At 34.1% G+C, this 23,849-nt stretch overlaps 1 protein-coding gene across 3 annotated transcripts in view; it reads left to right on the top strand.

The window, feature by feature from the left end:
• Positions 1-23,025, top strand: part of Mitofilin (inner membrane mitochondrial protein mitofilin) — an 83,996-nt gene extending 60,971 nt beyond the window's left edge. For all 3 annotated transcript variants that reach the window (XM_068366501.1, XM_068366502.1, XM_068366500.1), the window contains 10 exons: positions 4,143-4,324; positions 6,265-6,389; positions 7,387-7,515; positions 7,667-7,760; positions 10,102-10,193; positions 11,478-11,560; positions 12,545-12,707; positions 16,701-16,829; positions 17,255-17,437; positions 21,928-23,025. In XM_068366501.1, coding sequence (XP_068222602.1) covers positions 4,143-4,324; positions 6,265-6,389; positions 7,387-7,515; positions 7,667-7,760; positions 10,102-10,193; positions 11,478-11,560; positions 12,545-12,707; positions 16,701-16,829; positions 17,255-17,432 — 1,175 coding nt within the window. In that variant the 3' untranslated portion in view covers positions 17,433-17,437; positions 21,928-23,025. The remainder of the gene's footprint in view (positions 1-4,142; positions 4,325-6,264; positions 6,390-7,386; positions 7,516-7,666; positions 7,761-10,101; positions 10,194-11,477; positions 11,561-12,544; positions 12,708-16,700; positions 16,830-17,254; positions 17,438-21,927) is intronic.
• Positions 23,026-23,849: the final 824 nt, after the last annotated feature.

Raw genomic sequence — 23,849 nt, 5'->3', positions numbered from 1 at the left:
GCTTTCCAGTTCCAGATCCAGAGGCAGCTCACATAGACGCTTTCCTGCTGGACTGGTCTCACCTGGACGTTTATGACTTTCCACCTTTCAAGATCCTAGACAAGGTGCTGCAGAAGTTCACCTCTCACGAAGGGACCAGGTTGACATTGGTTGCTCCACTCTGGCCCGCGAGAGAGTGAGTAACAGAGGTACTTCAATGGCTGGTAGACGTTCCAAGGAGTCTACCTTTAAGGATGGATCTCTTACGGCAGCCCCACGTAAGGAGTTTTCATCAAAGCCTCCCCGTGCTTCGTCTGACTGCCTTCAGACTATCGAAAGACTCTCAAGAGCTCAAGGATTTTCGAAGGGGGCAGCCAGAACGATTGCGAGAGCTAGGAGAGCATCTACCATCAAGGTCTATCAGTCGAAGTGGGAAGTCTTTAGAGACTGGTGCAAGTCATCATCCATTTCCTCTTCCAGTACCTCTGTAGCCCAAATTGCAGACTTTCTCCTACATCTGAGAAATGTTCGCTCCCTCTCAGCGCCCACTATTAAGGGCTACAGGAGCATGTTGGCGTCTGTGTTCAGACATAGAGGCTTAGATCTGTCCAATAATCAAGATCTCCAAGATCTCCTTAAGTCCTTCGAGACCTCTAAGGAGCGTCGTATGGCAACTCCTGGATGGAACTTAGACGTGGTCCTAAGGTTCCTAATGTCCGACAGGTTTGAGCCATTACATTCAGCCTCCCTGAAGGATCTCACCCTCAAGACGCTTTTCTTAGTGTGCTTGGCTTCGGCTAAAAGGGTCAGTGAGATCCATGCCTTCAGTAGGAACATCGGCTTTTCTACAGATAAAGCCACATGTTCACTTCAGCTTGGTTTTCTTGGCCAAAAATGAACTGCCTTCTCGTCCTTGGCCTAAGTCATTTGATATACCTTGCCTGTCAGAGATCGTAGGCAACGAGCTTGAAAGAGTGCTGTGTCCAGTTAGAGCTCTGAAGTTTTATTTAGCTCGGACTAAATCCTTACGAGGTGGATCTGAGGCTTTGTGGTGCTCAGTTAAGAAGCCTTCATTGCCTATGTCAAAGAATGCTTTGTCATATTTTATTAGATTTTTAATCCGAGAGGCTCATTCTCACTTGAGTGAAAAAGATCGTTGCTTGCTTAAGGTTAAGACGCACGAAGTAAGAGCTATAGCAACTTCTGTGGCCTTTAAGCAAAACAGATCTCTGCGAAGTATTATGGACGCGACCGTTTGGAGAAGCAAGTCGGTATTCGCGTCATTTTACTTAAAAGATGTCCAGACTCTTTATGAGGACTGCTACACACTGGGTCCATTCGTTGCAGCGAGTGCAGTAGTGGGTAAGGGTTCTACCACTACATTCCCTTAATTCCAATATCCTTTTAATCTTCTCTTGAAATGTTTTTAATTGGGTTGTACGGAAGGCTAAGAAGCCTTTCGCATCCTTTTTGATTTGGCGGGTGGTCAAATGTCTTTTCTTGAGAGCGCCCAGATGAAGGGTTTTGATGAGGTCTTGTTGTATGGGTTGTCGCCCTAGATACTTCAGCTCCTGGGAGTCTTTCAGCATCCTAAGAGGATGGCTGGGCTTCGTGAGGAAAGCGGACTAACAAGGCAGAGTAATCGTTAGAGTCAGCTTCCTTACCAGGTACCTATATTTATTTGGGTTTCATAACTGTCAAAAACTGTAAGCATATACGCCGTAAACTGTATTAATACTGGTCTCTACCCACCACCATGGGTGTGAATCAGCTATTATATATTCACCGGCTAAGTTTAATATTTAAAAATGATATTTTGATTATAAAATAAATTTTTGAATATACTTACCCGGTGAATATATAAATTAAAGGCCCCCCTTCCTCCCCGATAGAGACCCAGCGGGATGAGAAGAACTGGAGCTGTTTACATGTATATGCGGTATCTGGCCGATAGTCGGCGCTGGTGGGCACACCCGCTACCTTCATGGCGATCGCTCGCGAGTTTTTGAATTCTGTCGAGCGTCGGAGACGTCAGCTATTATATATTCACCGGGTAAGTATATTCAAAAATTTATTTTATAATCAAAATATAATTTTCAGTGATTTCCTATCAAGTTGATAGTTCAAAGAGCAAAAGAAACTTGATGTTAGTTCAGGATAAAAGCCAGGGAAGACTATGCTAGTTGATTATAGCAGGGGTGATGACGAAGATTACACACCAAGTTTAGACAAATCACAGAATCAGCCAACTTTTGATTGTGATAAGCTTTGTAATCTCTTGACAACAAAAACTTCCTTTGCCCATTGCTAAACCTAACTTAAATCTCAAAGGTCAAAATTTAAAACAAAGGCCTGGCCAGTTTTCCATTAATTCGGTATTATCCTCTTATCTAATATCTGACTTATCTGGATTTATCTGGACCAGAATTTCGTGGCAAAATGTGCTGAATTTTGCCAAAAATAAAAATGTTCAATGATTTATTATTTTAATAATTTTAACAATAAAATAATTTTTTACTGCAAATCAAAAAACAATAAAAATATGATAAATACTAGAAAGTGTAGTTGATCAAGAGCGGAGACTGTGTATACCGTACACCACACGCTACCCATATTGGCCGACAGATGAGAGTTGACCAATCAGGGCTTGATGATCTGTATCCTGGCTGATTGTCCCTCGGAGTGCAGTATCACTTACGAGAATAATGCTCGGCCAATTACGATCTCTCATTGTTGCTTTCCAAATTGCATTTTACGAGCTGTGCGTCTTCAAGTGTTACGTTGTATTTGTGCTTTTTTTGATACTTTCAATAAAGTTTTTACTTTTAATTTCTCTTAATTAAGCCCTATGATGGAACCTACAGTTGGCTGTGCAATATCACCAGGTTCAACATCATATACCGCACACCTATTCTTCTCCATCGTTCAAGTTTCATTTGCATTCATACCTTGGATGAGTACTCCATACAGAATTATTTAGGAATATGTATGTAGCAAAGCATTTTTTTTAAGGTAAATAGTTTCAGAGAAATTATTTCATGTCTTTCATCCTTAAATCACGCCGTAACATTTTAGAGGAATTCTCCATGTTCTGTAGCCCTAAAATATTTTACTTAGTGCCGTAGATGAAAACAATGAAAGAAGGGATATGATTAAAATTGAATGTGAAGAGGGTAATTTACATACATGTAATGTAAGGATTCTCACCGAGAGAGAAAGATGCACTCATACATGCAGCCTGCTCGAAACTTTTCTCCAGAGAGTTATTTACAATAAAACTTTGTAAACATTTAATGGTGTTTTAGAAATTTTTTAGGTTATTTTTTCTCTTGTGGTAGGATGAATATTCATAAATTCATTAAAAAAAACTACTAATAGTGTATTTACAGTGTTTTACTATAAATAAAACATAAAAGCACAGTATTCAATTTTGTCAGCTCAGACTGACAAGTTTAAGCAGACATTATCCATTCTAAAAATCATCAATTGTGCTTCATTAGAGCATTTTTTACATTTGTTTTGAATTTGGGTGCATGTCGACCATCAACTATTAGTGACTTTTTAACTCTACAGTATCATTGAGTGTTGTTAGATACAAACTAGTGTTTTTTTTTTTTTTTTAACTTATACAAAGCATGGTGTGGCAGTGATTAGTTTTATGAGTTGTGGTGATGATTCTTTTTACGTCTTACCTTGTACTGAAGTTGTGTTAATAATGTACAATTACCACTGAAAAGTATTATGAACTGAAATACCATGATAGAAAGCACAGAAAAAAAATGCAGTGCAGTACAGTGGGTTACCTATTGTGTTAGTCAATTGCCTGTAAGCAATGGTCAGTGAGTTGATAGGTTATGAGTTGACCCACTCTAGGGTAGCAAGCACTCGAGGCTTCTTGTGAATAAGGAGTGCTGAATGTACAGTCAGCCCTCCTTTAGGCTATTGTTATACTTCACCAACTAAGCGGTAACTACCTTCTCAAAAACTGGGATGGCGCGGTGGCAGGGGAGAAAAGTTTTCTCTATTGTTTTTATTATTAGATCAAGTTGGCTTTTCCACTTGATAACTTATTCTATTCAGAAGTAAGTATGGAAATAGAAGGGTTTAGTTTGAAAATCATATATTAGTACCTAATAAATAAATATTTCAACTTTGGATGCCAGGTGATTACAAGGAACTCATAGAGTCAGGACGCGAACAGTTTGAGTCTGAATTGAAGTCATTATTGCCCGAGGTGAAACTGGGAGAAACAAGTGACAAGTTGACAACAGATGAATTAAATCTTCTCATAGCACATGCACATAGAAAGGTCTTACAGCTTCAGAAACAGGTTGCCAGACAACAGGTCAGTGTTAATAAATGCTTGTTGAATTCTAAAGGGATTGTGCACACATTTTTGAGTATTGTTTCTTTTGCATGATAGATACATAAATAGAATTATAGATATTAATTTTTACTTTCTCCTTCTAATTCATAGTTCAAGTTAAATTGTTTGTAGGACTTCTATAGATGCTTTTATTTATTTGCTTATTTATGAAGGTAAACAAAAAAGTTTACGTGGCTTCATATCTATCCCCGAAGGCCTAGAGAATGCATATAAGATGTTTTGAAACTTCATAAAGCCCAGGGCACTTGAGAGGCAGAAGCTTGCAGGTGGGCTGAAATACTAAAACACAGAGTATGGGATATTCATTGACTTTCATTGAAAAATATTATGAAAAATAACAGTTTGGGGGGACATTACATCTTTGCACATGTTGAATAAGCCCCTTTGACAAAATCTTGAAAGAGAAAAATAACGATAAGTTTTCGAATCTCGAGTTTATTTCTTATGTGTAGGTTATATTGTAGTTTAACTGCTGCCAGACAGTTTTATATGCCTTTTGATATTGATAGTTCTTGATGATATCGAATAATTTAACTAGACTAATATAACTAATGTTGAATACAGTACAAGAATTAGAGAAGATGGGAAAAGTGTTAAAGGAAGAATATTGACAGTTTGGGATAGTTTTTGTAAATAAAAGATTTGTCAAATGTATGAACCTTTTCTATAGTTTTGAATACTTGCTGTAGCTAGCTATTGTAACAGGTCCTCTGAATATTTCAGGACTGTAAACCTAAAAGAATTTAACTCTACAAAAAAATTATTCTGATTCATGATGATAGAATTTTTACCCAAGATCATTGTCCTCTGCAACTGTCTCCCTGTTCTAGTCTCTGCTTACCATTGGCTTACTTCATATTTCATTCTTGTGGGTTTGCAGTCCCTTTAATTTTGCACATTAGCAGTTGTTTGTTTGAACTGGTTTTGGGCTGTTACTTTCAATCTTGTGAGATCTGAAATGGCAGTATACTGAACTATATAATCACTGTAGTATTGCTTATAACCATTTTTATTTTTTTGGCCAGTATTGGCTCAAGCAAAACTATGCATAAGTTTCTAGCATTTGAACATTAATTTTAAAGTTTTTCTGTCGGTAATTGTTTGCTTTTAGGAAACATGCATCTTTTGTTTGTGTCGAGTGATACTTCAGATGGCAATATCTTGTTTCATAATTGATATACTGTTTACTAATACATTGTATCCTAATTTCTCTTTTGCTTTTGCTTTCATGCCAGGCTGACGTTCAGGTGGGTCAGGTTTGAACTTCTAACTTTTATGGTACTGTTTATGTTATTTATTGTATCTCTTCCTAGTGGAATATAATATTCTTGGAAGGAATCGTTTCCCTTTCTTCTAAAATCATTTCAATATTTCATAAAATCCAAATGCAAATAAGCAATGTAGGGGTAATGATTTAAAGTAATGACCTTTTGAATTCCATAATTGAAAACCTTTGCATTTTCTTTGTAGCTTTAGCCAGTACCTCAAGTTTTCTATTTCTGTTTTCACTTACATTATTAATAACTGATGGTGAATGATGTGATGCTTTTTATTCTATAAATGTTTCAATTTGACCTAACACTATTGCATATCTTTATTTAATGCCTTCCTTTAAAAGTTTGGAAGATTTCATTGTTCTTTTAGTAATTGATCACTGGTTAACAGAAAGATTTGTATTGATTTGTTTTAGAGAATATTTGATCGCAAAGGAAATTTTAAATTTCTGTATTTTAGAAATGAAATAGATAAAAATCCGTGAAACTAATTGTTGTGAAATATTTTCTTTTAAGAAAGAGCTATTTCATTTTTATAAGTGGAAGTTTTGACATTATATTCAAAATTGCATATTAAATCTTTAATCTCATTCTTAATTTTAATTTGGTCTTCCTTTTTCATAGTCCATTGAGCATGACCGGTTCAAAGATGCATTAGCAAAGCAACGTGATGAGGACACCAAAATTCTAGAGGCTAAGATTGCTGCTGAGTTGGAGAAACAAGGTCAAGATCTAGAAGTAGAGTACAGGTATGAATAAAGTTTACTAGGGTTTGGTAAGAATGTGGACTCCTCACTGGAAGATTTCTATTATTTTTTTAAGGTAGTTTGTATTGTGTATTTCTGATATTAATATATTTTGTAGAAATTGATCAGCATTTATATCTGTGTGTATACGAACCTTTTGTCCTTTAAAATAGGGACATGTCTTAGCAGCTGTGGAGTAACCAGTTAATTGTTAACAAAATAGTTAGTCAATGACAGGTGGTGGATGGGAAGCCCTGTTCATCCACCTGTCCTAGAAGTCACTTTTGTCTTTGGCTGCAATGAACATATTGTTGAGCTGCTTTTTTACTGCTGACCTGAGGTGGGGTAAGGGATTAGGTCATTCATATGAAGAGAATAAGAAGAAGTTTTGGAAAGAAGTGAAGAGAGTAAGGAAGACTGGTTCAAGAATTGAAGACACAGTGAAAGATGGAAATGGAAGGTTGTTAAAAGGAGAGGAGGCAAGGAAAGGTGGGCGGAATATTTTGAAAGTTTACTGAATGTTGAGGATAATAGGGAGGCAGATATAATTGCTGTTGCAGGTTTTGAGGTGCCGGTGATGGGAGATGAGAATGAGAGAGAGATTACAAGAGAGGAAGTGAGGAGAGCACTAGATGAAACAAGAGTAGGAAAAGCATCTGGTATGGATGGTGTGAGAGCTGAGATGTTGAAGGAAGGGGGTGTGACTGTACTTGAATGGTTGGTGAGATTGTTTAATATGTGTTTTGGGTTGTCATTGGAGTCACTCTCCCCCCAGCTCCATCTCTTTTGTTGATGTCTCGCAGGATTTTATACAGGAGAGGGGGTTCCCAGCCCCCTCGTCCCGTCCCTTTTAGTCGCCTCTTACGACACGCAGGGATAACGTTGGTGCTATTCTAATTGTTTTTATGCCCCCGTGGCCACAGGGCCGCATTTGCATTTTTAGATATTAGTTATCATGAAAGTTGTTGATTAAGGTACTAAGTCCTAAGGTATTTTTCAGACGAAAGGTTGCTCAGCTCCGTGAAGATCTAGAGAGCGAGTTAAGGGCTCAGTTGAAACGACAGGCTGCAGCACATAGTGATCATTTAGCAGATGTTTTGTCAGTACAAGAAAAAGAATTGGAGACAAAGTAAGTAGCCATTGAAAGTCTAAATACTTTTAGTTTTCCCACTAAATTCCTTGTTTACTTGACTTTTCTTTATGCAATATATCCTTTTTCATTTGTTTGCAATTATGTTTCTTGTTTTGATGAATGTAAAAGTAATGTGTTTCATTTTCAGGTGGATAGGTCTTTTGGATGATGAGGTTCATAGTGTAAAAACTAAGTACTTAACATCACTTTCCGAGGTTAAAGGACAGCTTGAAGGTCTTAAGGTATGTTATTCATTGCAAATTTTGTTTAGAAAAATTTACTGCATTAAATTTAATAGAAATTTATTACCCAATCTTTTAATAAGCAGAATGAGTTTTTAGCATTACCTTATAGTGTAGTGTTATTTACCAATTTCTAATGCTTAATTTCATGTTTTGACATATGCTTTTTAATATTAAGCTGTATTTTGGGTTTTTCAACATTAAATATTACATTTTGACTATCATTTGTTGCCGATTTCTAACTAAATCTCATATTTTGACATGTTCTTTGGGGATAGTAAATATGATACTATACAGTATTATTTAGTAAGTTTTAATGATAAATTTCACACAACTTGTGCTTTTTAACATTTTGTTGCAATTTTTAAGAAAATTTCATGTTTTGAATTGCGTTGTGTGGTGATTTTCTGCGGTTACAAAATTTATTGTCAGATTTAGGGTTTAGGAGTTGTACGAAATTCGCGAATACTAAACATATGTACAGTACAATGAGAGTTGAGTGTACTTATTTAATGATGTAGCTTAAAGAGTTTGAAGGATTCACTAAACTTGAAGGTTTTCATGAAGTTCTTCTCCCTAAGAAATGTGATGCTTTAGTAAGAACTAATCAATTGACTGATGGTTTTCCTTTAGTTCTAGACCATTTTAGGATAGAAGAATTTAGTGCCCGTTAGACTTTATAGAGCATAGTGTCTGCCATGTACTCTTCAGAATTGGGAGCTGTAGGGGAATCCCAGTCAACCACTTGGGCAATAACAATGTTAGTCTGTAAACCTACTTACAAGGCTTTACAGAATTTGTCAATGCTAAGTTTTAGGTGAGGCAACATGTGGTTGCTGTCTGCAATTTGGAAAAGGTCAAGGTACAGGAATTTCTATGTAGCAATCCTGAGTAAATCCCTTTTCCACCAAGCTTTAGTGGATAAAGTCAAAGCTAATGCAGAGGCAGTGGCTACTTTATTTCCAGAAAAAATTGAGGATAGGTTTTTGGTCTTGCTTAGGAAAGAGGAGGTCCTTTTTCACAAGGCTTCAGCCTATAATAAGAATTAGAAGTAGACTCAAAAGCAATCATCAAAGAGACCAATCCCCCAGACTCATTTCAAGCCTCGTCTTACGCCTAATGAGCTGCTAGTGGTCTTCATCCACTAGACAACTCCAGTCAATGGGGAAGGCATTGATGACCTTTCCTAGAAATAGGTCACCGTATCAGGTAACTCCATATTTCTTGTTATCCTTTCTGATCCACATTTTTGAAGATAAAATGCAAAAATCATCAAACATCTTGTCATACAAATGAGAATTACAAAACCGCTCAAGTGGTTGCAGAAGGTGACCCTTGAAAATTCCTTAAAACCTTATTCAAACCTCCTATTATATCACCCAAGTGACCACAAACAACTTACAGACACGCTAGAGTTAGAAAGAAAATGATATAAATTGCTTAAAACAGATAAAGAATGGAAAAATTATTAACGTTTATAGGCCTGTGATCTCGCATATTGTGGGAGCCCCAAATTTTCACTACTCAAAAATGTTATATTATTATGTATTGTATCTTTTTTTCTCATTTTTTGAATCCGTTATTTTTCCATCATTTTCTATTTTTTACTTTTATACATGCATTTTAAGTATAATTACACCACAGTGTGCACATTATTTGTTCATCGAATTAATGGAAAGGAAGGGGATGCAATCCTATATGTTGGATGATCAGCTGTTGTTTTGCTTGTGGGTTCAAACAGTATTCGTAAATCGGTTTATTTGAAGGAGCTTGCTTTCTTCAAAAGAAAATTATGCATGATGTGAATTGACTTAAATTCAGAAAATTTACATTTACTATTTTAAATCCGACAAACACACAATAATGAAATGTAAAAAATAACGGTAACGCTGATAGAGTACACACCTACAAATTTTAAACCGGCAATTGTCTACAAATTCTAGGTAATGTTTAATGAATAAATAAAGCTTTGCTGTTGGGTGCTTATTGATTAAGCCTGCTGATGTATTAGGTGTTAGTTTAAGGAACTTACTGTATAAGATTTCAATGCAATGTATTATATTGTTATTACAATATAGTGTACTTTACATTTAAAGTACAATTATAGTTTTCAAGTGAATATTTACAATTAAAAGTAAATATTTTTATTTAGAATTTGGGCTTTGGTATGTAGTGGCAGATGATAAGTAGGTTTTACTGATTTTCAATCAAGGCTTTTAATTATATTGTTTTATAGATTTATTTTGATTGTTTTTTCATTAATTAAAAGGATATTATCATGCAAGATTGTAGGAACAGATTTAGAACTAATGAGGTAATTGTCTATTATTTTTTTTTCTAGAGTGCAATGACTGCACGGGCAGATGTTGACAAAGCTGCTTATGCTGCGAGGGAATTGTGGCTGGCATGCGAGTCTTTAAGAAGTGCACTCAGGTGAGATGGGAATATAGATATTATATATTGGCTCTGGATATCGTGTTTATTATATCCATCCAAACATTATATCAGATTTGCCCTTAAAAGGATTAAGTTTTACATGATCCTCCTCCACACTTCTATCTGAGCAATATCTGCTTGAATTCTTATGTGGTTTACTCTGTGTGGATGTTCTAAAGCTCTGGAAACAATATTGTGGTACAAGATGTTTTAAACAGTTTCTAGTTACTGGTTATACTGATTAGTATTTTTTAAGATCTTTCCTAATAGTCACATAGCTATATCTATCAAAATAACTCCCTAAGCAAGAAGACAGCCTCCTGCATACCCACCCGGAAAGGTAAATAGCAGCGTGCCATAAGTAACTTGCATTTTATCTAACAATGGAGTTGAGTAGCCCTGTTCTATGTGTGGACCTTTTGTTAAAAGTAAAGGTACTCAAGCTAATTAATTATCTATTTGATACACCTAATTGTTTTTGTTATTTTCCTTACTGTTGGATTAGAATTTATGGTTGTTTTGACTTATATCAGGAAATTTATTTAATAGTGCTTCAGCCTTAATAATACTCTGGAAGACCAAAGGATGTAGGCAGAAAATAGAAAATTAGATATGCATTCAAATTGTTGGAAGTGCATAAGCAAGATTTACAAAAGAAAGAATGGACAAGAAGGGTGTTTATAATGGCTTCGACTCAAATTGGTAAGTTTTTAAATATGAACATAGGCTATATATGTACAAAGGTGAGCCTTATATAGAGATAAAATCCAAATCCAGAGACAAGTAGTCTACTAAACAGTGGCAAAGAGAGAGATTGAGCTTATTCAGTCATTGCTTCTTTGAGAAACGCTTTTACTACGTTACTTTCCTTTTTCTTTATAGTAGAAAAGGAACATAACGTATATTTTGAGCAAAGATTATAACTGTAGGAACTCTTCAAATTTGATTTGATAAAAAAGTAAATGGCAATATGCTGTTGAATAAATTTGGAATAATTGGTCAGTTCCTGTTTGTTTTCACTAACATGAGAGTCTTGATGGTAACCCTTTTTTGTAGCAAACTTCCTTGGTTGTATGTAAATTTAAAGAGTATTGCATTTAAACAAAGATGTGAGGTTCAAAATATAGATTATGGGTAGTGGATCGGTAATTGGTAAGAATGATTAAAAAGTATAACAGATTTCAAAATTTTTAATAGTTTAAGCAACACAGACTGGTACTGTAGTTTCAATTGGAAAGATGGTGAATCTGGCTATACTGAATTAATTGCATTGTTTCACAGGCTTGGAGCAGAGCAGGCAAAATCTTGGGAAGAGCAGCTGAAACCCCTTAGTGACCATGTCCAAGCTATAAAAACTGCTGGAGGTAAGATTGATATGTTCGTATATGATATTTAATAAGGGAAGTAGAAAGAAATTATATTCATAAACCAATTGAATTTTACACAGTAGAATAGTACAGTATAGCATAGATATGTTACTGTGTCGGTTACACTAAATTAAAATATATGTAGTTTAAAACTAATGCAGACAGATGTAGGAAGGATGAAATATAAAAATAATTTACAATGAGGTTGAGCAAAAAGCTATTCCACTTGTTTGAGAATTTACCATACATCACAAGTAACTGCGCTGAGAAAGACTAAAAAAAAGAAAAGTACCATGAAGAATTATAAACCTTGTCTTAGAAACAGATGAAAGGTGATAAGTTTTCAGAGTATTCAGCTTAATCATATCAGGCAGTTACCCTCCCCCCTCCTCAAGGGTGTATTGTCTGTTAATGGCTCTGTAGGCAATTTGTAAAGGATCTTTCCAACATCCTTTTATCCCGATCTTTGAACACACTTCAAACTTACGCTTTACTTTTGTGGGGTTTCCCTTCTTCCATCCTATTGTCCTCCCACCCTCTTTTAACATTTACTTAATAGTGCAACAGCAGGGTTTTCTTCCAGGTGTCCTCACAAGCCCCAGTGTTTAGCTAAATAGCACAAATCCAATAGATGGAATCACAACATTCAGTCAAGTCTTACTATCATTTTAAACTGTTTACAGAGAAGGAAATGAGAAGTAAAATTTGGGACAATTATAAACTCTAATTTGACCAAAGGATAATGTATATGCAAGTTAGATAATTTTTCATATTTACCATCACAATGCCAACCTAGAGTAATAAAGGGTTATATATGCAGGCAAAATTAATTAAGAAATATATAATAGGAAGCAACTCCAGAATTTGTGCAAAATGAATACGTATTTTGAGATTTAGATTACATTTTTTTATTGTTGCTAGTTAGGGCATAGAGAGATATTGTCTTGTTTTATCACAACACATTTTGTTTATTATTTGCAGGTGAATCAAATCCCTACATTACTGCTGTCTTAAATGCAATTCCTGATGAGGCTTTGGAACGGGGTGTGTTTACTGAAGAGGCAATAAAAGAACGGTTTATAAAGGTGGAACGAATATGTAAGAGAGTGTCCATGATTGGCGACAATGGTGGATCATTACTAAGGTAAGAATCATCTTAGATGATGTTAATGGTTATTTTCTTATGGTTCTGCAAATGTTCAGTATTTCTATGGTTTTTATCTGTATGTTGTTTCTTGCTGGATACTTGTAGCATATTTCCATGAATGTTACCTTCGAATAGTAAAAGAATATTAATTCAGATAGGTCAACTTCATGACCTCGGAGTCGAAAATAAAAAAAGAATTAAATTTTTCTCTTCGTACCATATGTACCTTTCCATGGTGCTGCAATACAGCCCTCACCTGCCATTTACTGAAAAGTTAGTGGAAGATAAGTCCCGAGTGTAGACATAAACAAAGAGTATTATTTATATTAATTCTGTTGGGTTTTACATTCAGTGTTTTGAATATTTTTTATTTCTTATTAAACTGTGATAAGAAAGTTTAGTGTATATTTGTTTCAGAGTTGCACAGGTATCTCTCTGTTGTAGTTTATCCAAATATTTTCTTAATTGCAAGACAAATAGGTTATTTTTGGACACAATTGATCCTCACTTGATGTGTGTTCATTGGCGGGGCAACGATTGTTCCCGGTTCTTCAGTCTTTCTTTGTCATTGTTGTGTTGTCCTTATTGTTGAAAAATTATTGATTACCTTAAATTCATAATGGCTACACTAACAGAAAGAGATGCAAATGCAAGAAGAGATGTTTAGATATGACTACTGAATCTAATTGACCCTTCTGTTTTGCTGATATTATCTACAATTGTTTTTAATGAAATATCTGTCGAGGGAATCATTAATGACAGCAGCCAATAATCCAATTTAGATCTTTTAAATAGATTAGTCAATTTTTTTGGTGAAAGGGACTCAATTATAGGTTGAATAAGTAATTTTATGCTTTTTTTTTTATTGTTACTTACTGATATCGGTACTGTACTGCCGAGTTCGGCTGGTACTGCTAGGGTGCCACAGCCCACCCTCCCCTGTTATCCACCACAGATGAAGCTTCATAACGTTGAATCCCCTATGGCGGTAGCAGCTGTAGGGGATTCAGCATTATGAAGCTTCATCTGTGGTGGATAACGGGGGAGGGTGGGCTGTGGCACCCCAGCAGTACCAGCCGAACTCGGTTGAGTCCCTCGTCACGCTGGGAGGAGCGTAGAGAGGAAAGGTCCTTTTTTTTTTTTTATTTGTTTGGTGTTGGCGACCCCCTAAAATTGGGGGAAGTGCCGTAGTATATAGATAGACTACCTTAACTTTTTTACACACTACTTTAAATACAAGTTTTTTTACGCTAATAGATTAAAGTCAAACCTAATCTTCTGTCATTTTGTTCCGACCACCCCCACTGTCACGGAATTTCGTGGGTATTAGGGAATATAAATTCAACTATGTTCATTATCCCGTGTAAATATCCACTTAAGAAATTTTATTGTATTTTGAAGGCCAAATATGTTGTAGAAGGTAATGTTCTTTACTGTAATATTAATTTCATATAGTGCATTAAAATCTTACACACACACACACACTGAAGTCTTGTAGTTCCTGAAGAAGTCTTTGTATGAGCCATTGGAGACTGTAGATCTATATAGACTAAACAAGTCAAGACCTTATTTCTGTTACTCTGGAATTTTATAAAACAGTGAGTGAGTTACAGGTGTTGTTTAAGTGGGAGGCTTTTTTCCAATGGAGTTATTCTTTCACTCCTGCCAGAGCTTAGAGCCAAGAATGAATCCAAAACAAAGGCCCTTCAGAGATGTGTTGAGATACAATCTTTGAGATATGTACCTGGTAATGAGCCTAAGGGAAATGTGGTTCTGAGCGTTAAGAGTCTTGAAAATTAACCTAAATAGGACCTCAGGTATCCAGGGCTTGATGAGGGACCTGTTTTATGGGATTTGAAATCCTACTAGAACTTGATGGAAAAATTTCGTCATTTAAAAAAAAAAAATAGTGACTTTTAAGGAGCTAGATAATACCCAAGAGGAAGGCTTTCAGCATTGGGGGTTTAGCAACATCCCATATCTTCGTCAAGAATTTATCTTTGAAGGTAGTGTTATGAGGCCACACAGTAACGGCATGCATCAAGAATTTGTCTTTGAAGAGTGTTTTGCATTTGTACTAGAATAAGATGGGGATAGCTTAGGTAGACTGCTGGAGACAAATGGGGGCAAATCAAGTTAAATACAAATAGTCTAATTTCTCATTGCTTCAGCAAGGTTTTATTTATAGTTGAAAGGTAGGCTTATTAGGTTTTGTCGGGACCTGAGTTTTATTAGCTTAGTAATTTTGTAGGTTTACAGTATTATTATTATTATTATTATTATTACTACCTGCTAAGCTATAACCCTAGTTGGAAAAGCAGAATGCTATAACCCCAGGGGCTCCAACAAGGAAAATAGCCCAGTGAGGAAAGGAAACTAGGAAAAAAAATTAACATTAGTAACATTAAAATAAATTATATAGACTATATAAACTAACAAAACAAGAAAAAGAGAAATAAGGTAGAATAGTGTGCCCGAGTATACCCTCAAGCAAGAGAACTCTAACCTAAGACATAGGAAGATCTTGGTACAGAGGCTATGGCACTACCAAAGACTAGAGAACAATGGTTTGATTTTTGGAGTGTTCTTCTCTTAGAAGAGTTGCTTACTATAGCTAAAAAGTCTCTTCTACCCTTACCTAGAGGATAGCGGCCACTGAACAATGATAGTGTAGTAACCCATTGGGTGAAGAAGAATTGTATATGGTACCTAGTACCTCGGGTTATGAGCAAGTTTGATTACAAACAGATTGGAATATGAGTATAAAAATTAGAATTGGATTACGAGCTTTACGTCAGTCTGTGAGCATAAAATTTCACTCTGTATGAGTATTTTTTGTGGATATGTAGTACTAACGTGACCAGCACGTCATGTGCAGAAATCAGTCATGCAATGTCCATACTTTACCCATGCATTGTTCATGCTGTGCACTGACAATAATGACTCATTTTTATGCAATTTTAAAGAAAAGGCAAAATTAGTTGTCATTAGATATGTTCCTTGTGAAAGATGAACATAATAGTAAAAAATATGACCAAGTCTCCAGAAAGTATAAATTAAGTTTTTCAGTTACTGATAGTGAACATAGTTCGATAGAGCAAACTCCTTATATTTTACTAGAAGTTCTCCTTGAGGGAGATTGTGCCTCCAAGCAGTAATCCCCTCCTCCTTTCTCATCTTCTTCACCAGCCACGACTCCTCAAAGATCAAGTGTGTGTTAATTTACAATTTTTTTTTTTATTTGTGAATTATTTATTTATTTTGTATTAGAGTTTATAATTTTAACAACCATTACCATTACAAATCTTTGAGTAAGTTTCCTTTATTTCTTAAGGGAAAACATTTTAGATTGCAAAACTCCCAGAACAAATTAATCTTGTAGATCGAGGTGCTATTGTAATGGTTGCAGGTTGAAAGTGCAGGGTATGAGAAAAACCTTGTTAATGGTGTGATGGTGCTTACTGTGGCTTAGTTTGGTCTGGAAAAGAAGCACAATTGAATGAGCAAAAATTATCAAAGTACCATCTTGCCCCTCACTTGAGGTTTGAGGACATTTTTAGTGCTACCACCATACCAGTCTCCTAATACGTGAGTGAATCAACAATTTGCTTTGGGAGTATTAACTAAGAATTTTTTTTCTATTTTTTTTATTATTTCAATACTTCCCAAATTCATTAGTATTTTCCCCTCCTCCCCACATATAGTGGTAAGAGTTGTAGTATCGGTTTTTGTCCCACCCAGAGGAGAATGACAAGCTGGACTAAAGCAGCTATGCATTCACCAAATTTACCACCATAAGGATACAATATTTGCACTTATGACTTTGGGGGCAATTGGAAGAATGGGAAATCTTTTGGAATTTCTTTCAGCGCAGGTGGTTGTTTCTGTTCCTTCTGGAGGAGGATCAACGCTGAACTTCCGTTAGTATAGAATCAATTTTATTGTAAAAACTAAATTAGATTTGTCTTAACCAGCTATCTTCTCTTTCAGGTACTTGCTTTCCTATATGCAAAGCTTTTTAATCCTTAATGCATTTGAATACTTGCCTGGGGCTGAAGTAAGAGATGAAGAAATTGCAGTTGACTCCCTTTCGACTTTTGAAATTCTTGCAAGAGCAAGGTAAAACTACAAGGCTCATTTTCTTATGTAGCATAATGATGGATGATGATTTGAATTAAAAGATTGTGCCATTTTTAGGATTAATTTTGTTAGTAAGAATTCATGAAAACCATTATAGACTATGATCATTTTCATAAAATTTGGACAAGTTTATGTAGAAACAGAATAAAAAGTATGTATATTTGTAGGACACACAGTAAGATATGCATTCTTAATAAACATCCTTCTGTTATTGAGTTTCTGTTATATGAAATGATAAGATATATCGCTAAATTGGTCACGCAAGTTGAAGCATAAAAGTGACTCATAAAGCCAGAACATTCAACGAATACACATAGATGATGAACTTTTGATTCCAGAATTGTATTGATTTTTTAACTTGTGGGGATAAATATAGATTTATACTTTTTTTTTTTCTACAATAGATACTGTTTGGATAAGGATGACCTCCCAATGAGTGTTCGTTACATGAATCTTCTCCGTGGTGAACCACGCAACGTAGCATCAGGTTGGTTGAAAGAAGCCAGATTGACCTTGGAGGCCCGTCAAGCAGCGGATGCTTTGCTGGCACATGCTGCAGCCACTGCTGTGAAGGCCCGATAAAACAGGTAGATAAAGTGATTTTTGTGGAGTTGATATCTTGCTTTGGTATCTTTTTTTAGATACAGTACATTAGATATAATATCTGAAACTTGTCTCCACATCTGCCTTTACTGTTGGACTATAAACATTTGTTTTTCTGTTGAAGAGCCATGAAGGGTTCAGAAAAAGATTGTGCATTTTGATACAGGTGCCTTTTGTATTAAAAGCTGCAAGATGCTGAGGATTTGAAGTCATTTCAGATTTCTTCTGCCAATTTATCATATTACATTGGTTGTTAAGCAAGTAAACTTTTGGACCCAAATATTTCAGTATACGGATGGGGATAGCTTTTATTAAATGGTTTTAACATTTAAAGATTTAATCCAATTTTTGGGTATTGTATATTGTAATGTTTATATTCCATCTGGTTCTATCAATTTTACTTAGCATAGTTAACCGAGATTATTTAAGAGACAATTGTGAATAAAATTATGATATACTGTACTTGTAAACAAGTATTTTACTGAATTGCCCAGTTTTCTACAAGTGATTGTCAATGTTGCTTTAATACTATAGATACATAAGAGTTAAGGATTTTTTTTTCTGAAAAGTAGTATACAAATTTATTAGTAAAAACTAAGGTATTTTTTTCTGATATGATTATAGATTGATAGTATTTATAATGAAATGTTTCTTTTGTAAATATGTCGCTTAATCTCTCATAAGATGTAATTGTACGATGTGGTGGTGACAACATCTGAATATTACATGATTACTTTTAAGCTTAACTTTATCTTTTGAATATCAAATTATATCTTCTTCTTTGTAATACAATGATTAATATATATATATATATATATATATATATATATATATATATATATATATATATGTAAATATAAATATAAATCAATATATATATATATATATATATATATATATATATATATAGATAGATATATATATATATATATATATATATATATATATATATATATGTGTGTGTGTGTGTGTGTGTGTGTGTGTATATATATATATATATATATATACATATACATATACATATACATACACACACACACAGTATATTAAAATACTGTCAATTTATTATTACAATATCAGCAAGTAGATTAAGGACACCCAAAACATTTATCTGAATAACTGAAAGAAAAATTTTAAAAGTACCAATTTCATTAAGAAAATTGTCATAAAACATTTTGCAATTTACTTGAAGCATTTTGTCATCATTCGTACCTGGAATTATAGGCTGTGTTTAATTAAAGTATAGTGAGTTGAGTTCAAAAGTGATATCTTGGTTTTTAATGTTTAATTCTTCATTTTAACTAAAAATTAAATCTATTAGTATAATTTGGTTCTATTAACTAGAGGAGTATGTAGATTGGCCTCTTTTTGAGCTGCCTTGTGCAGTAATAGTACAGTATACCTTCCTGCTGAAAAACCTTGGCTTGATTATACCTGTGTTATCATGCATTTATGTAACTTGAAGGACTTTTAGTAATTATACAGTACATGTTTTTCTTTCATCATGTACGTAATTGAATATAATTACAACAGTTCAAGGTTTCCCTTTTGATTTTTACAAACGGCAGTTTGAGAATTTCTTATCTGGAATTCTTTGGACCGAAGGTCTTTAGAATTTTTTGGGATTTTGCAATATCCTTGTAATTGGTTCACAAATCTTGATTTCATTCTGATGAAAATTACATAAGGTATAATTGGTAAGCAAAATAGATATAGAATATAAGCAACAAAATGACAAAAATATTATTTCTTATAAATTCATCTTCAAGTTACTTTCTATCTTATTTCATTCAGTGATCTGTAGCATTTCTTTTCTTTTATACTTAGTCATAACTTCTATTTCTCTTCAATATGTTTTAAGTAACTGGCTAGAAATAACATACTCATTGACAGTAACGACAAAAGAAAACACATCACGTGGCAGTAACTATGCAATGTAGAGACTTAGGCAGTTGTCTAGATTTTGTTATAAGACTCGTTCCAATTGTAAACCATTAAGTTCTAAGTAGTAAAATAAAACTTAAAATAAAGTATGAGAAATGGTATTTGTTAAAGAAGGTAATTCAGGTAGAAGAAAAGATATTTGATTTAACTGAGGTCTGTGAAAAAAATATTTAAGTAAACTCAGGTCTCTGAGGATTAGAAATTTGGTCACAAGGAACTGAAAATTTATTGATAAACAAAAGTGTTACAACTTAGATAGTTTTACAGAAATTCAGTTAGATTGATTTAACTAAACCAAGAAAGTTGTTGAAAAGGTAATATACAATCTGGTATTAAAAGGGAATGTTTAAAACTAATAGGAGCTAATATTATTTGAAGATGTAATCAATTACTTTTTAAATACGCTGAGAATGTTTTAAAAATAACAATTGACATTATAGAAGGTGAAAATCTTATCAAATTTATTCTGACCGAGTAGCATCTCTAGCATGTGGCAACGCGAGAAAGGCCCTCATTGCTAAGACAGAAATGTTTACATGAAACACTGCTAAATAAAGGAAATTAATTGTAAACTAGTGATAAAGAAATATGCTCAGACTAAATATATGGCATTATGACTAGAATAGCTTTCAACATATGCAGTCAAAACTGAGAAAAGTAATATAAACATATTTGCATTAGTGTATATGCCATCCTCCAAGACTTTGTTATGCAAGCTAGTGTTTTGTGTGTATATAGATTTACTTGCAGCTATAATTGGGTTAGCCTCTGGGATTTTTTAATTAAGCCTACTTTAAGTAGTTTCTTGTTTATTTTATTTCATGTCTTCGCATGTTGACATTTTTATTGTAGTATTAAGCAAAACAGCATTGCATCAAGCACTAAAATGAATCCAACAATCTTCATCCTCAATGATGCCATATGTAAAGGATCTTATTGTGATTAGCTAATTTCAGTCAGTTCCCACAATTATTCCCTGATTAAAGGTGCCAGATTATCCATTGCCGAATTATCTATGGTTGACCGAATATCCATCAAGATTTAAATTAAAGATTATTTTCACCATCATATTCTTGTGTTATCGTTATTATTATTATTACAACCTAAACTACAACCCTAGTTGAAAAAGCAGGATGCTACAAGCACAAAGGCACCAACAGTGAAAATAGCCCTGGGAGGAAAGGGAAATAGGAAATAGATAAATTGTAAATGACAAGTAATAAATGAAAAATAGATCTGTCATATATAGACTATGAAGAGACCTGTTCAACATGAAAACATCACTTCAATTTGCCAACATCATACAATCACTGTTTAAAAGAATATAAATACAGCACCAAACACAAACTCCAGAATACCTTTGGATCATTTCTTCTATATGCAATGTTTTTCAAATTTTCTCTAACTTTTGCTCTTCACTTTCAGCTTATAACATCAACAGTTGTCGTTCTGTTTCTCTAGGTCATAAATAGTTGTTGTTCAAACACAAAACTCCTTTGTCACATTTATTACGCTTGCGCCACTTTCAAGTTTTTTCAGCAATACAACTTTTAATTACAAGTAAAAATAAATGCCTTCTCTCTTTATTTTCACTATTAGCTATAAGTGTATCTCCAAGCTTTATTGAAATTTTTCATATATTTCACATCATGGAAAACACAAAAAGGTCATAATCTAAATAAATAAGGAGCAAAGGTGTTACTGTGGAAACTGCTAACAGCTAAGTAATACTATGCGGTTAAAGGGTAAGTCACGTGTGGGAACACAACATCTGTATGTATTGGAACCCTCCCATCAATGTACAATTTTTTGTTTTGTCATCATACCAAAAACTTTTGGGTAAGAGATTCTGAAGCTTAGGCATCAGAAAAGTGAGAAATTTTAACTTTTTCCATGTCTGTTATAGAAACTTTTTCTTTTACATCTCATTATCCCAAATTTTTTGAATTGTAGTGTTACAAGCCAAGCTGGTCCCTTCATTAAAAAAACAAAGAAGAAGAAACATTTGGTCCCCAATGGGGAAACAGCTCATGATGGAAAATGAAATAAGAATTTAGATTTAAAAGAGATGAAATAACAATATGAACATAATCATATGCAGAGAGAAGGGCAGTACTGTATTGATAGATGGGAAATGAAGATCAAAGATAAAGAAAAAGATAATGAAAATACAACTTCATCGTTTTTATTATAGTAAAGTAGTTGAATAAGATCGTGAGTAACATTTATAGATGCATTTGGTTCCTTATTACACTTCTAACTCATAATGCTCACCCATATAATATCTGTGGGTGGTGTATTAATCCATAAACAAATTGGAATAGGGTTTGTTGTGAATGTGGCTTTGGTGGGGTGTGAGTGATAATACTTTAACATTGACTTTTCCCTAGGTGTTCATTTGGTGTGGTAAAATTGTGTTCTTCTACAGTAAAGGTGATGGAAATGATTGAGGATACACATATGTAGGATGTATAATAAAAACATTTCTGTTATAGACTACTGGTAATGTGATATATTTATTTCTTTTCAGAGGACAAAACTTGACTTACGGAAATTTCAGTATCAAGAAAGTAATTTTAGTCCAATAGAAAGTTAATAAGTTTTATGAAATGTACATTTATTCCATTATACAGAACTTGGTTCAGTACTCCCAACACCTGATATGATACATTTTACAATTTAGTTGTTATAGAGTCCTCTACGAATGCTGATTATCATTTAACTTTTATAAAACACACTCACTATTATTGATTTAGTAACAGCATTGATTTTCGTTTTGTCTTTTATGTCTAATTCATTATATATCAAATGCTGTAGAGATATATTGCAGTGTTCATAATTTAGATTGCAGACACTTTATTTTTTATATTTGAAATTATTCATTTTTGTTCTTATACAATTTGGATGTGTAATAATGTATAAAAAAAAAAAAACTTTTATTAGATGACAAAAAATAAGAGAGGCCAGAAAATTTTATGAAAACCATCCAGCTCGTTAAAAGGAAAATACTTATTTGTAAAAACATTGACATTGATGGTGTTGATGATTATGATGTTGTGAAGAAAAATTTAAGATGGTAACATCTGTGAAAGTAATACTTTCAATTTTAATGTACTTACAAGTTGACATTTTTTAAAACTAGAGTATTCCTATATAATGAAATATTAAGGGAGTCCAGTTTTATGGGAGACAGTTTTTATATGAGGAAAATATGAGTTTATATTAACAAATTTTATTTTTGCGGAAGATATGAATTAAAATTTTATTGGATATATAGTAAATTTAGTAATTACGAAACTGCAAGTTCAAGTTTGTTGAAGCTAGGAATGATAAGTTTAGAATATTATGTAATGCAATGCTTGTTTTCTTGATGAGAGAAGTTTGTGGAGTAATAAGAGTAGGAGAAAGGGTAGAGTTCTTTTGTGAACCTAGTCTTATGTCAAAGATTGTAAGGAGTGGAGTATTCATGATTGATAGTCTAACAGTGTGGGTTTTATTCCACAATTCTTTTCCATGCAACTAACTTGCTGGGACATAAGGGATATTTGTTTTATATATTTCTTGTTAAGAACATGTGAAATATGTACATATTGTTCATATTCTGTAAAAGATTAAAATACTAAAAACTGGTAAGGTTTTATTGTTCCTTTGTTGTTTCAAAATGTCATGCACAAAAACTGTTGAACTATATAAACATGAGAAACTAATGTTTTAATATATTATAAGTAATTCCTTTATTGTTTCAGTGAATCATAGCTGTGTCATATTGAAGCTATAGTTTCTCAATCTTAATAACAAAAGATAAAAGTATATTCTTTCTGTTATATCTCATAACTCCTGGCTGCTAGCTGGCAACCGAGTTTCTGTAGCAAGGTCGTGTGAAGATCCTATTCCTTCTAGCCCTCAGAAAGCAAAAAAAACTTGGTGCTTCATATCGTTTTCATTGATTTGAGGACACTCAACCTACTTGTAGTTCAGTAATATTCTCTAGTTCCTACAAAACATATGAACCATTGTCCGTTAATTAGGGAGATTACTTCGGCGTGAACTGGAATCGGTTGTTGAAATGGATAACTAGCAGTTATTAAACAGGTGAGGGGAGTGGGAGATAGCCCTGCCTCCCCTTCACAGTCTGGTTCTTTATTCACTTTTGCTTCGATTGTTGTGCTGTTTGCACATGTGTGGTAGCACTCTTCAAACTGTTGATTCCTTAATCAACGCTGCTTCTTCTTGATTTGTTGTTGACAATGAAATGGAAATAGGAAATTTTTGAAGGGTGGGCGCTGCAACTGCTTCACGGCGAAGTCGGAGGTAGACAATTATCCCTTCTGTGCTTCTTGTCGGGGGCATGTTTGTTCGCAGGCATTCCCTTATGTCGAGTGTCAATTGTGGCCTTCAGTGTAGTCACAGGCCTATGCTCTGAAGGGAAAGAAGCATGCTAGGCATTCATCA

The sequence above is a fragment of the Palaemon carinicauda genome, chromosome 44 (assembly GCF_036898095.1).
Source record: "Palaemon carinicauda isolate YSFRI2023 chromosome 44, ASM3689809v2, whole genome shotgun sequence".
Classification (NCBI taxonomy): domain Eukaryota; kingdom Metazoa; phylum Arthropoda; class Malacostraca; order Decapoda; family Palaemonidae; genus Palaemon; species Palaemon carinicauda.
Note: the sequence above shows the minus strand (reverse complement) of the source record. Positions and strands in the feature narration are given on the sequence as shown.